A 15,794-nucleotide genomic window follows, 5' to 3' on the forward strand; every position below is an offset into this window, starting at 1 on the left:
TTAATTTGTTCTTGTTGAGATAACATGATGCAATCTAGTGAGACTAGTTAGTTGCCTGGACTCACAAAATTCACAACATCACACAAGATTTCCAACCACAGGAAAATCACCAGGGTTATAAGAGGCAAACAACTATACACACGCCATCTGTATGCTACTGGTATTTATTGTGGTTTAACCTGTCGAGGACAAAAAGGAAAAGCCCTGTAGTCATAGCTTTGCTACTTTTGTTAAGCCTGGATCGACATCTCGGTGGCATGGTGGTGGTTACCTCACAACAAGAAGGTCTGGCTGTTTGCAGTGGCTTCTCTCTGGGTACTCTGGTTTCCTCCCACAGTTAAAGGTCATGCAAGTATTAGGGTTAGGTTAATTGGTAAATCTAAATTACCCATAAGTCTGAATGTGAGTGCAGATGGTTGTTAGTCTCTATGTGACAGAGACCACCACCATTTATAGGTCATTATAAATGGTGGTGGGTTGCACCTTACAAAGTCTGCACAGGATCATCATGTGTGAAATACTTCAGCAAAGTCTGAAGCATGGAGTCGTGAACTCGATTTCTGTATTGTATTCATACATAACAAGTACAGAATTTCACCCGTGTTACCAAATGGCTCCAAATAACTCAAAAAAACGACATCTGTTTTTAGCTGCACTCCTTCAAAAGAGTTACAAAACAGATCTAATTTTATCGACTCTAAAAACATCATTCCTCTCAAATGCTCGCCGTTATCATAGCCACAACTGTGCTCTCCCCGAGCAAGTGGTTGTAGAACTTAAAAATATCTTTCAGCAATTTTATTTTTATCACATTATATAAGATTTACAGGTAGCCTGTGTTTCGGGCGCATAAGGTGCTTTGTACAAAAGGTGTCACCTGGAGCCAAATCCTCTAAACAGAAACTGTTTACCAGTGGCACAGCTTAGCCCTGTGGGGGCGGGTGATGGGAAAGGTGAAGGTATTCCATTAAAGTCTTCTGTTTGCACCCATCCATCATTGTTCCCCTCGAAGGAGATATTAAAAAAAAGTCAAATTATTAAAAGGACAGGGTGACATTTGCATTTGTAATAGAGGGAAAGAAGCACTGCCTGAACATACAGCAGTGAATAACACAAAACTGATGACGACATCGTTTCTCTCAAATGTCAAATAGTGGTCTCTTGCCCCTTCTCTTTTTCTCACTTACTCATCATACTCTCCATGTCCATCCATCCTGATTTTCTCTCCTTTCCACCTGCACTTCACTTCTGTTCTCCTACACTCTGTCACCCACCTCCTCTCTTTTTTTTTAACACTCCCACTTTCTAGCCTGACATACTTGCTTCCCTGATTGTTACTCAACATCCTCTTTCTCTGCTTCCACCTCTTGGATGCTGCTCCTCCTCTCCTGACAGGGTTGACACTGTATTCCCCAGCCGCCCCCATAGTCTGCCACTACGCAGTGCCGCCCTGTGCTTGAAGGGGCCTGGAGTGAGAGTTCAAAGGGGCTGCAGAAGGCACAGACTGCACGGCACTACCAAACATCAGGCTGACCAGAGTGTGCCCGCTGGCCAGTCGGTCACGTGATACACCGCAGCCCACATGGCGGAACACGAGTGTGGGTGGGACATGTGTGCTTGCATCGTGTATGGATGAGATCCTATGTAGCCTACGGGCGCAGATGAGTGCAGCGAAGACTGAACAGGACAGGGGTTGTGATGGCAGCACGCAGGCATCTCTTTTGTTATCAGACAAGAAAAGGAAGCATTTGCTCGCTGTGGCGACACGTCTCCACCAGCGTATTCATCAGCTTAAAAAGGTGTTCTTTGAAAAAAATTTCTAAAAAGTCTCAGAATGAACAGAGACCAACATTCCTGCTTCACCAGCATTTCAAAGTGCTCGAGCCAGACATTACACACGCAGACAGAAACACTGACGCATCTTGATCTGAGCAGCGGGCCAAATTCAACTGAATCATTCCCTCATTATGTGGGGATATTGAATCCACAGGAAGAGGCGGAGGGGGCAGGAAGGAATAAATACGGACAACAAGAGAGAGGCTGAGAGACAAAGGGATGATACACAGGGAGCACACGCAGGGGAAATGCACACATGCGTACAATGTGGGACTAATGGAACAATCAAAGAAATACCTTTAATGAATAAGAGTATGAAAGGGAGATCAGGGTGCCACTTGTGAGCAATTTGCACGGTGCTGAGTAGCAGCTGGCATCGTGCCCACTTAATGGAGCTATGTATGATGAACACTTGAGCATCACACGACACTACCACTAACCAAACACACCGTGAATCACTTCGTGATTCTGTGCACCTAACACTCAAGTGCCAGCTAATGCTGATACAACCGTCCCCGCGTCATGGCTCAGGAAACATGCAAGCTATTTATCGGCTCAAATTTGCTTCTTTAAAAGCTCGGTGGCGTTTTTCAGAGACAGTGTTTGGGGTGTTTCCAATTAGAAACTAGCCGATGACCGCTGATGAAGATTTAACAGCTAAAAAGATATTTCCTCGACAAGTGGTGGAAGAACAGAGAATAATAGATTTGCATTGTCCGTGTTAAGATTTTAAATGGATCCTTGTCTCTTTATGTACCAACAAGGACCTCCTAGCAAACGTGTAGATTTTATTTATTTTATTTTCTAAAAAGGGCAAAAATATTTCCGAAATCCAATCTTGCTATGGAGTACAATATTTTATTATATTGTATTGTTCTTACTGTTATTGTACTATTGTAAGGTGATCTTGAGGGTCTCAAAAGTGCCTATAAAAAAGTTATTATTATTATTATTATTATTATTATGTAGAGGCCAAACCCCCCAAACAGAGTGATCCAGCTTCAAGTAGTAAGTATTGCTCGTTGTCATTAATCACTTTATTTAAAATGGGCGGGGGAACTCTTTCACGCTTTAGCGCTATTATACTACACAGTTCATTCATATACTTTTCTATTTTTTTTAATGTATAAATAATTTTAAGCAGGGTGGACAATTTTGGGAAATAAATGACTGACTGAGGTTTGAGATACGACAAGTAATCATAACACACATGGCTAACGAGCGCCGGTTTAGCTCAAGCAAGATGAGCAGGCGCCCTGACAGTGGGCGGCGCGGGTTCAACTCCTACCCATGGCCCTTCAGTTTTAGGGGGCAGGGTTAGCTCAGTAGGTGGAGTGTCTGCCCCATGAGCGAATGGCTACCCTGAAGTACCCTTGAGCAAGGTACCGCTTTTACACTACTCCCCGGTAGCCGCCCACTGAGTGAATGGGTTAAATGCAGAGGACTAAGTATTTTCCTACAGGATTAATAAAGTATACATTATTAATAAAGTATTGTGGGCTTGTCATTTTTGCCTACATCTGAAGAAGGGTAAGCACGCTTAGGTAGCACGGCTCCAGCACTTGCTGTATTTGAAAACCTTTGCTGACTTGGTGTGACCTCAGTGGCAAAGATGTAGAGACCAGTCATCGCGTTCCTGACAGCTACTTGCTGCTAGTAACGTGCATTCCCCAACCGTTTGGCAAGTGGTTGCAGGAGGTCACAAAGAGGGTGCTACACCAAAAACCTCCTGGTGATTGCTTTGGTCACTGGCAGATCGCCATCTTACAATACTGTAAGACTTTGATCAGTGGTTGTTGATCAATGGTCATGACAATTTGCATAATCATGATGAAGGAACTGACCTCCCAGCCTATTGTTCCTTCAGTGGGCGGGTTTCAGTCATTATGCAGATGTACTGTTTCTAAGGTTGGGGAAACCTGCAGTCACCTGGATGAGTGACGAAACGTTTCTCCCACTGAAAACGTCCAGATGAACAGAATCAACTTTTGGACGATGGCAGATTAGTTTGCAGCAGTAAGTCACAACGTTTTACTCTGAAGGTGAACGTTCTCTGCTTCTGAAGCAATCATAAGGTTTTTGTTACTGAACACTGAATAGCTCTTTTCATGCTTTGTACAGTGCTGTCACCTTATTTCACTTACAAACTGCCAGCAGCCACTCAGAATGCACACGTGTACCTACTGAATACCTTGTGTACTGGCTCTCAAGGTAATGCACCAATGGTAATGAAATATACCCAGAAATCTACAATCAGATTAAGCAAAAACACAAAACCAAACTCAGCTGCAATCCTGGAGCTCAGCTGATCTTGGTGACAGCCACATCAGCTCCCACATCCATTCTGCAAATCTCACGAATCTTATAAAGAGCAACATTTAAGCTGCTTTAGCAATTTGCACAACTGCAAGCCACTTTGCAGCTCACATCCACACCAGCTCCTCTTTAATGCTCCTCCTGACTTAATCAGTGTCATAGCTCTTGCCAAATACTCGTCTTCTTCTTTCGATTATAGCCGTCTTGACTGAAATCCAAACAATTATGCCAAACTTGCAGAGCACAGGAGACACGTTTGTGTTCACAAATCAATATTCAATTAATGAGTCAAACACTGAACTGCAAGCTTTGGAAAAAACACAGTGGGTCCAGGTACATTCCCTGATATCCATCACACAGGTCAGATATTACTGTTATCCACTTTGTGTTGCTTTGATACAAAAAATTCGAACTGTATTTAGACTACCGGTAATGCTGTAGAGAGACTTGCTTTGCAGCAAACTGGCCAAACTGCTCATTTATATTTCATGCTTTGTAAAGTACTGTCAAGAACTAAACATCAACAGATTTTCATAGGCTGCAAAAAAGACAATATACATACTGATGCTCATTTTTCATGGAAACACGACACAGCTAGGAAGAGAATTTTTATAACAGGATGTGTGCTTTGGTTATTTGGATCATTCCTTCTTGCTTCATGCCAGGTAGCCCATTAATGCATTAATTAATCTATAAAAATAAAGTAGAATAAGTCCTCTTCTCTCTACTGTGTATCGTTTTGGCACATTGGTGCTAAAACAAACACTGGCAATCAATCAAAAGCTTGAAAACTATTTAATCATACAGCATGTTCCATAAACATGTATCTGTGTGTGTGAGAGTCACACACAAAGGGTCATGGCACTTTGAGGGCTGATGAGGGATGCATTAGCCAGGGTGGTAATGACTAAAGGAACAGCAATCTGAGCCACTCAGTCGAAACATACAACAGTCCAGACAAGGTGACCTTCCCCTTATCCGTCACCCAAACCTGCGCGTGTGTGTCAAGTTGGACAGTGGCCCAGTGAGTTTGCCAGCACATCATACACTTTACTAGCCCTTGTCAAAATTGAGAAGATTGTAATGGAAGAGAAAAACAGCCTAGATGAGAGGATAGAGTGAGTCCTGTGAGAAATGAGGTTGTATAATATTTCCATAAACTGGATAAAACTGATGGAGATAGCCACGGGGAGGTCCCCTTTGGTTAGTGAGACCTCACTTTCTAGTCTAAAGCTGTATATTTTGGTTCTCGCCATCTTGGTGCTTTGAAATAGGATATGACAAGGGACTGATGTATCTGATTGGGTAACTGAGGGACACTGCACTCTCACATAATAACTTGTCAATCATAGAACTAAAGCATGATCTGCTTTATAATCCTTTTGGACACTAATGAGAACATAATTTACAAAATGGACATGATGATGTGTTCAATAACGCTTAAAATTCGTAATTGAGATCATAAACTCACCGAAAAAATTCATTAGGTTCACAGGTCAAAAGAGCTGTAGGCCAAATGACTCATAGTCTTCTATACGACTGTATTTTTTTGGGCAACCGAAGGAGTCGCTCCCTGCTGGCCTTTATAAACTCCAATTTAAGTCACTATTCCATTGGCATCTCTTTTTGGACCAAGAAACAACAACCTGACACTTGGATATATCAGAACCATGAAAAATAACCAGATTTCCTAAAACAGTTTTATGTGTCATTGTTTATCCAAGTAGAGTTAGCTGGTTGTTGTGTTTGTGTCCGCTGTGTGTGGCTTCCAAACACACGTTGCCAGCAGGGATGTTACAGAGTGCCCTCTGGTGGAAAAACTGGGAAATGTCAACATTCTTAACACGTTTGAAGGGTGTTTCTCCTGTCCTCTCTTTATTGTTTTAATTTTCATGCATCTGCCATTAGAAACAGTAATACCAATAGATACAATAATAAAATACCAGCTAATAGTTACCTCTTATTGAAATACTGCATGTTATGGCAAACCACAGATACACAGATAACAATCCAAAATACTAACGCACCAGGAAATGGCTAATATTGGCCTAGAAATCAGCCCTATCGACATTTTGGACATGTTAGATTCAGCACAGTCGTTATGGCAGATGTTTTTCCTAATGCAACCCTCGCGTTCATCTAGGGAAGGGACCGACACTGGGAATGTGTCTCTTTCATGTCTAAGATGAAGAGTGTGTTAACCACTACACCGTGGAGCCACAATTAGCGTTTTATGTACAGTGGGGGAAATAATTATTTGACTCCTTGCTAGAATTTGTAAGTTTTCTCACTTTCACACATTCACAAATAAGTGAACAGTCACTAATTTTTATGGCAGCTTTATTTTAATGGAGAGAAACATAAGTATTATGTACGGAATTAGTATTGAGTATTTGATCCCCTATATCACAGCCAGAATTCGGCCTCCATATTGGCGCCCTCTGTCTCTCTCCATTAAAATGAAACTAGCATAAAAACGAGAGACTGTTCATTTATTTGTAAGTGAGCAAACTTGCAAATTCAGCAGGGGATTAAATAATTATATCCCCCACTGAACGACTGCCTGCATCTTTTCAGAGCCACTGCTGTTATTCACGTTTTCAGCACTGGTGCTATAACTATGGCAACAGTTTTCAGGTAGGATTCCCATCATGAGGAGTTGGTTTTCTGTCATTTCAACAGTTTAAAGCAGCAGCTTTAATGTTATCATATGAAAACAGAAAAAGATATTTTAAGTGTAGAAAAGTACAGCCTTCAAACAGAATAGTGTAACCGCCCAGTAAGAGCTCAGAAATACCTTTAAAAAAGCAATAAAATATAATTTATAATAAGAAGTATCATCATATAAAGACAAACTGAATCACAAGTAAAACGCGAAGGTTATTCCTGACGGTGCTGCTGAAGTGCAGGAATCAATGCAGACTTTTTTACAGCCATGAAGAGCCACCAGCCTGCACTTTATTATTATTATTACTGGCTGCAGGATAAGTAATGGTGAGCAGAATAAAAATAATGGGGTACTTTATATGTCTTCTGGTTCTAACAAACTCAAAGAGCCAGCAAATACATTCTAAATGTCCCAAAACAACAATGCGTTTTCGTATTTCATCATAAGCAAATATTTCTTTCAGATTGCCGCCTATTGAGAGGCGTTTTAGCAGCGCACTCAAGCTCCCTCTTCACCCACGACTGCAGACCTGCTGATGGTTCCAACACCATCATTAAGTTTGCAGATGACACCACGGTGATTGGCCTCATCAGTGACAACGATGAGGCCGCCTACAGGGAGGAGGTGGATCGTCTGGCTGAGTGGTGCGACAGAAACAACCTGCTGCTTAACACCGAGAAGACCAAGGAGCTCATCGTGGACTACAGGAGGAATGCTGACCCACATCCACCCATCCACATTAAGGGGACGGCTGTGGAGCGTGTGAGCAGCTTCAAGTTCCTGGGAGTCCACATCTCCGAGGATCTCACCTGGACGACCAACTGCTCCAAGCTGGTCAAGAAGGCTCACCAGCGCCTCTTCTTCTTGAGGACCCTGAGGAAGAACCACCTGTCCTCAGACATCCTGGTGAACTTCTATCGCTGCACCATCGAGAGCATCCTGACCAACTGTATAACAGTCTGGTACGGGAACTGCTCTGCCTCGGACCGGAAGGCGTTGCAGAGGGTCGTGAAAACTGCCCAGCGCATCGCCGGAGCACCACTTCCTGCCATAAAAGACATCTACAGGAAGCGGTGTCTGAAAAGGGCTGGGAAAATCATCAAAGACCCCAGTCACCCATCACATGGACTCTTCACCCTCCTGCCCTCTGGGAGGCGCCACAGGAGCCTCCGGACTAAGACCACCAGGTACCGGAACAGCTTCTTCCCCACAGCTGTCAGACTCCTGAACTCTGCCTCCTGACATCTGACCCACGTTAAACTCATGGACTGAACATACACACACCCACAATGGACAACTGTACCCTCAAACACAATAATAACATGGACTGAACCACCACTCACAACCACTAGCACTTTATACAGCCTCTGTAGAAACTATCTACACCCTCACTTATCTTAACTGCACTACTGTATAGCTCTGTGTAAATAATCATTCTGTACATTCGATAATTTTTAATCCTACAACTGTTTACAACTTGCATAGTTCCCATTTCTGTATAGCTGTATATCCCAGATTCTGTAAAGTTATTTATTTCATTTCATATTCTGTATAGTTTTTCATATTTATATCCTGTTCATAGCCTGTACATAGCTTGTACTCACTACAGCCTGTACATACTTATAGTTATAGAATATTCACAACATACTTCATACCGTGTACATTATAACATACCATAATAGACCCATTTCTGTAATATACTCGCATATCTATATTATTGCTAATATATATTGTAATATATCTATATCACTAAAACACTTCTGGATGGATGCAAACTGCATTTCGTTGCCCTGTACCTGTGCATGTGCAATGACAATAAAGTTGAATTCTAATTCTAAGCTGATGCTGCAAATTACATGTGACAGAAGCAATTTTGGAATATTTTCTCACATACAAACTGCAGTAAGTGTTATGAATTAGATTAAGGGGGTGAATATTGAAAGTCTGATACTCCCTCTGCCAACTCAGCAGCTTTAATTGATAATGTAATTTTCTTTTTTCTTCTTCTCTTTCCTTTCAGGGCCAGTATAATGATTATTATTTTGTACACTTTGAAAACAACTGCGCAGATTGAGAGAGCGTGACCGTGAAGTACCAGCATGGTACGCTAATTGATAATGCACCTATTTTCCCATTCGAGCCCCTCCTACCTCTTTCAGACAGCCCATGAAATTGTTGCTAACTGGAGATCCAGGCAGGTCTGCAGTGCTGGGGCTCCCACCCACGTAGAAAAAATCATCGGATCCCAGCATGGTGTAGTCTTCCTGGGTGTAGCCAGTGGTGGTGAGGATCCCGTCGACGGAGATTGTGACCTGTTGAGGGGCAACACATAGCCAAAGCCAAGCTATTACACTCTGGGATTCTATGCTGTGGATACAACACACCTCCTTCCTTGGTCTGCATTCAAAACGAGCTATAAGACTCCTGACGATAGGTTGGTTTTTCATTGAACCTTTGGATAAGACAGCGTTTTTTGATTTTGTTAATGGAATTTTTGCCATAGGATTCACAGGACAGGTAAAGAAAATATGGCAGAGGCATATTTTCTTTATCTTTGATGGGAGTAAGAGAATGGATTCTAGGTTTGGTTCTGAAACTTCAGGTTGGGGGAGGGTTAGTACAATGTTCAAACCAAGGACAAATTGATTCCACTTGTCTTAGGTTTCGGGATTTATCTGTAACTGCAGACACAGACATTTACAGTACACTATGTGACTGCACTTAAACACACAGACGTGCACACGCACGTCCTCACTTGTTCCACACGTTCTCTCTCACACCAACCATCTTCACATTCTCGCCTCTCTTGCAGACGACTACATGTATATACCCACGCACATGCAAAACAAAGGGAAGGCTTTTCACACCACGTCCATGTGCAAACCAAGGTCATCACTGTTAGAAGGCAAATTAAACACACTTAACTGGACATGTAAGGGGGGTAAGTGGATCGATGGTGCCATACAAAGCTGGAGCAAGCCACACAGGTTGCTGCGCTCATGCACAATCAAGACCAGAGCCCATATTCATATACACTCTCAGAATAGCTCATGCTGATCTTTGATCAGGTTTAGCTCAGGTGTCATGCTTTGCAGTGCCCGTGTCACTACACCAGACCAATAATCCTAGATCAGTTTGCTTATTCTTGGATATGTTACGCATATGGGCCCGGGGGCAAGGGTGATCGGAGTTAGTCAAAACACACAGAACGTCACGTTCACCAGCATGCTACGAAAACACACACGGGGAGGGCAAAGTGAATGAGAAGGTGATAGGTGGAAGGTGAGCGGATGAATTAGAGTGTTAGTGGTTATTCTGGGTGACATGTTTGTTATATGACTTTGGGTGGTGACAGGTCAATGAGGTGTGGGCATGCCATGCGTCACTGTGTGTTGGAAACAACTGTCAGAGCTCCCGCAATGAAGGTTAGGGGTTGCCATTTTTTGATAGTTTCTCTTTTAGGGCCCGTTGTCGAGGTCACCATCTTTGGGATTGTGGCAAGCTTCTGTCAGTTCTGGACGACAGTCCTCACAAAAAATGGGGACTTTTTGTGTGAAAAAAATAAAAATAAAAAGTAAGTTGCCCTGACAAAGGCAAAGAAGTCAATTATTTTTATTTGTCGTAAATCTGCAGTAATGTGGAAGAAACAAAGAGAAAAAAGTAAAAGCCAAAGTGAAAAAAAAACAGGATGGGGATTGTGGGGTAAAGAAGGAGGTTGTTGGCAGGTCAGGGAGGAAATTGAGAAGAAGCGAAGAAAGAATTGCCTGGTAATACAAACCCATCTCCTCATTTTTTGATAAGAGTGTCTAGGATGGAACTCAAAGAGAACGAATAAAAGAAGAGAGGGGGGGGGACACACGGCAAACCCAAAAAAAAGACAATAAGAATGATATCTACCAGACAATGTAGTTTGTTTACCATAGCGTGTCCAATGCCTGATTGCTTTCCAGAAAAAGGGGAAGAAAGGAAATCAAAAGAATAGTGAACAAAAAAGGTTGTTAATAAGGATGGACAGAAAAGAAAAACCAAAACCAACGATGAGGAATTAGGATGTTAGTTAGTACATTAGTTGGTTAGATATTGGTTAGTAGTAAAAATGACTTATATCATGGATGAGTTAGTGTTACAGTGAATAAACACTGTGCGATTTGCCAGAGATCCGAGGCATCGTGCCATCCTTTCCAAATATTCGACACCAGAGTCCTACATGAAAACGTCAACGAGGACCACAGAGAGGACTTTCACATCAAATTTGTGTAGGACGGCTTAAATCCCACAAATCTTGCAGTGTTTCTTTCACCTGTAGTCTAACAAATTGTGCCTTTCAAAAAAGAAGAAAGAAAATGATAGAAAGACAGATCTGTTGAGAGAAAGAAAGAGAAAGCAGGCCAGCAGTCCTTGACTCTTAGCTTCTAACCTCTAAACTACGGGCTATCCTGTTGGGATTCTCAGCAACAACTATTTACTAACCTGTGGAACAAAAGCTTACTGTCAGGGAGGGTCAGGAAATCAACACTTACTTGTTCCGCTGCTCTGAGAGCAACACTAAAGGCTGTCTCACCTTGCCGACAAACTAAAGGTCGGCCGACACAATGAGCAAACGCACACGTGTCGCTACTACTACCTCCACTCTTTATATAGCTGCCTGTAGACAGATCTAATATATGCACTTAACAGTAAGAAAAGCTAATTATAAATTACTACAATATGATAGGAAACAATACATGTCGCATTACTAATTCTGTTTATGCCATACAGATGTATCTCTGCCTTTAAAAAGCCCGACGATCATCTGTGCTATAAATACAGTGCTAATGGACGGCTGAAAGGCAAACACTGTGTCTGCCTTTAAAGTGGAAGTGCGTGGTCTACACAAGCATACGAACAGTTTCCCAAAGGAAAGCGATAGTGACAGTGCCTGACAGAAGTGTCATCTTAGAGGAATGTGAAGCAAAACAGAAATATCTGATAACTTTAATTTGACAACACAGGGAGCTCAAGTTCAATACGCCGCTAAACAGGAGAGAGGAAAACACCTAGAAAGATGGTACCTAGAATATGCTGCGAACTGCTTTTCCATGTTCTTATTGACTAGTTGCTAAGAAAGAAAGAAATTAGACAATGACATTGAATTAAAATAAAAGATATCTCTGTAAAAGTATAATGGCATTTGTCTGAATTGTAGCAATGGAATGACAACCAATCAGAACAAAGTGACATTCTTAATCCCAGCTCCCTCTCAGAAGCTCTCAGAAGCAGCTTATCTAAAGCAAAAACAACAAAACAAAACTGTGTCTCCAAACTCCGTCCATCGCCGCTACCCCCGATTACCTGTCTCAGGTTGCGTGTCACTTTGATGTCGTGCCAGCTGTTGTCATTGAATTTTCCATTGACCGGCTCGACGATGGCCTCGAAAGCGCCAGAACCTAGATTGATGACGAGCGAGACTGCCCCGTCTTTCAGTGCCAGGTTGACATAATCTGCGGATTTCCCCGTGTGCAGGAGGAGGCCGTTGCGCTGCCAGGTCTTGAAGGACAGCGTGATCTCGTCGCTGCTGCTCTGGATGGGGTTCTGTGACAGGTCATAGCAGAAGTACTCCGAGCCGCGGAAGGTGGCCACGTTCTCCTCCCTCGCTGAATGGGAAAGGGAAAAGAAGCAAAGTGTTACTTTCAGGGCGTTATGCATCTTCTGACAGACGACGAGGCTCGGCGTTAACGTCTAGCAGCTAAGCCCCCTGCTGCGGTGCCGTGCTATGATTCATCGCACTCTTCCACAAGACCACAGCCGGTCGTTACCGCATTTATTCTGCCGTTTGTTATAAAATCTCCTAAACATGAAACAAGCATGAGTGTTGTTCTCTTCATTCATCGTGAGTCAGCCTGAGTAAATAGGGAACTGCTGCATGTTGCACAAAAGCTTCCATCAGGCAAGCACACACATACACAATGCACTATAATTACAGCTATGATAATCCCATCATTCAGCTGAGATCATAAAATCCGATCTGTACGACCGTGGGTTTGGGTTTCGCGTACAGCCTCCAGACAGACAGCCTACTTATGATGGAACACTATTCCCCGCTAATGGGGCGCATAAATCAAACTTAGTCTGATTTTACAGTTTTATGTCACTCGGCTGTTGCAAAGTGACTTCCTGAGCCCCTTTTTTTAAATTGACGCTATAAGTATGGTGAGACAGCTGGAGACGGGGAAAGGGAGGACTCTAGAAATCTGTTTTCCCAGTTTCTCAGTGTAGCTTTCTGTGCTGCATGGTCAATATGGGTGTGGGTGAATCTAATAGAGACACCCTCACTATCATTTGTGTTAAGCTGGCAACAGCAACCTGCAGCGACTACATAATTCCTCCTCCGAAGGCGCACTGTTCAAGGTGTCACCTTTCAGAAATTTCAACCTCAAGAACAACATGAACCAAACCTACTAACTGCTCTGGCACTGCTGTGACGGTAACTACAATGCTACCTGCCAACAAAAGGCATTTCAATGTGTCATTTCATTTCCTCACTGTCCTGGGGTTCTTCCTTTGTGTTACTCGCAGACAAGTCATGATGGACAAATGTGGAAGAAGAAAGCCGAGAAAGGAAAAGGGAGAGAGGGGGAGAACACGAGCGCTGCGAGCTTCAGTTTTGTTGTTTCGGATCAGGCAATATGTAAACATGAGGGAGCGGTGCTGAGAAGCTGGCAGAAAGGAAGGAAGGATGAGAACGACAATACTGAGATAGAAACAAATGAAAAAGGGGAGCGAGGATGTCAAACTCGTGTCTTTGCACTGCGCGAAGAAACAGGAAGAAATAGTATGGGAGGAAACAAAGGAACTGTGAAAGCCCTCATCCATGTGCCGGGGGAATAAATAGAAACCCATTATTACCACTGAGACAGCACAACACAGAGCTAAAAGAATATACATTGGAGGATCAAAAAAAAGCCCTCCTCCCATCTCTACTGATTTTATGCATCTCATCTTAGAAATTACACAAGCACTGACAGCGTGGAGAAGCTCGCCTGATTGTATATTCATGTAATATTGTTCTTCGCAAAAGCTTTATACTGTGCTGGGCATCAAAATCAAAACGATAGTGTTGTAATAACTGAAGAAAAACAGACAGCGGCATGTCGCATCCAAAAGCTCCCCCAGAAAGGGCCATAATTTCTTTCAAAACACTTTCAGATTATTAATAAAATATTGATTTTTACATCCACAGCAATAAAATGAGAGTCTAGCCCCTCGCTCCGGTTGGCTTTATTGAACATTAACACTAGCATCAGAGAGCCAGTGCTATATGTTCTGTGGGCCTTCTGTCACATCTTGCCTGAAGGCCTCTTGCATGGCAAACTGACAGCAAAAATGGTTACAGGGCTGAATTTTCCCAACTGATTGAGACGCATAAAATGCTGCGTCTTTCACTTTTCCAAATCAATTATCCTTGAAGCTGTTCTCACTTGAATACTAAGCAACCTTTCTACTGTATACACAGCAATGAACGCATTTAAACGAAGAACACTTGTGATTTGAAACCGAAAGGTACAGGGAAAGTACCTCTGTGTACAAGCTTTCTTTGTAGGCATGCAGCAGTGTTATCCTTTAGATCATCTCCAGACACCTGATCTAGTATGCTCTCCCTTGACCTAAGGTAGAAAGGTTATTGTCATGGCAACATCCCTCTACTATACAGCACACTTTAATTAGGTTGGCTATCTCAGGAATGCTGCTCAAATTGCACAACAAGCCTAGAGAGACTGTTTCTTTGCACCTGTTCGGACTATTATATAAGCACGACAGTGAAAGTATACCAGGATGAAAAAACATCCACAATGATCAGTTATGGATTGGCCTCCTGAGAACCCGGACCTCAGCATTACTGATTACTAATGAGGGATCATTTTGGCAAAGAACAGAACAAAAGGCAGCGAACGTGCAAAGAAGAGCTCTGAAATGTTTTTTAAGAATCCTGGAAAACTATTCTTGAAACCTATTTAAAGAAATTACAAGAAAGCTTGCTTATAATAAGTCAGGCTGTGTTGAACAATAAGGGTGATCATAACAAATATTGGACTTGGCTCATTAGAATCAGCTTTTTCTTTTCTTCCATTTATTTATTTCCATTTATCCCTCGTTTCAATAAATCGCTAAACTTTCTCATTTATTTTATTATTTTCCTAGTAATATATAAAGAAATGAGGGAAACTGAGGGGCCTTGGATGTATCATATTGACATAATGTTGCCAATTCCTAAACTTTTGGTCAACATTTTAATGTCAACCAAAATGTTCATCATGTTAATATCGCTAACGACTGATGGCAGATAAAATGTGATCATGCTCATCATCTTATGTGCAAGTTTCATTTCTTTTTAATTTACATTATGAATGAATAATTATGGAGGCAGAAGTTTGAGGTTAAATGATCAGCCTGACCGACATGTGAATCCAGTAGGGTACAATGTATATTAGGATCTAAAATTATTGTCAAAATATATGCACTGTGTCCCTTAAATGTCTCTTTTAAGATTAGAGGTCAACATTATTATTATACCAACAGTATTCTATGTTTATATCAAACCCAAGGTTTACAGCTTAGGTGTTGTGCTTCTTTTTAAAGCTAAACAAATTTCTATATAGTTTGAATCTACAGCTAGCAAAAAAGAAAATGAATGGAAATGTATATATGTGTATGTCAAAGCTAGTTTATCATAAATTACACTAACAGTAAATTCCAAATAGAAGCTTACTATGATATGTTACAGCGTTATCTACAATGATGTAATTACAAAGTTTCTGTAGAGCTGTAAAAAGCCATTAATATAGCATTGTTGCTCTGAATAACAGAGAGTGCAAATTGATATGCATTATTTGTGCACTTCAGCAATACAAAGCTTGCGGTAAGTGTATACGGATCCACAAAGACCAGGGGAAATGTATTGCCTGTTGAGACATGTTCTGCACAGATCTGTGGCTTT

General features: G+C 42.0%; 1 protein-coding gene across 4 annotated transcripts in view; it reads right to left on the minus strand.

The window, feature by feature from the left end:
• nrxn3b (neurexin 3b) overlaps positions 1–15,794 on the minus strand; it is a 346,499-nt gene that overhangs the window by 253,194 nt on the left and 77,511 nt on the right. For 3 of the 4 annotated variants that reach the window (XM_080883239.1, XM_080883238.1, XM_080883237.1), the window contains exons 5-6: positions 12,152–12,453; positions 8,971–9,132 (exon numbers count right to left, since the gene is read on the minus strand). In XM_080883239.1, coding sequence (XP_080739365.1) covers positions 8,971–9,132; positions 12,152–12,453 — 464 coding nt within the window. Of the gene's footprint in view, positions 1–8,970; positions 9,133–10,738; positions 10,763–12,151; positions 12,454–15,794 lie in introns of all 4 variants that reach the window. The other variant, XM_080883236.1, reaches the window with a different exon arrangement.

This window comes from Rhamphochromis sp. 'chilingali' (genome assembly GCF_963969265.1).
Source record: "Rhamphochromis sp. 'chilingali' genome assembly, chromosome: 5".
NCBI classification, from domain to species: domain Eukaryota; kingdom Metazoa; phylum Chordata; class Actinopteri; order Cichliformes; family Cichlidae; genus Rhamphochromis; species Rhamphochromis sp. 'chilingali'.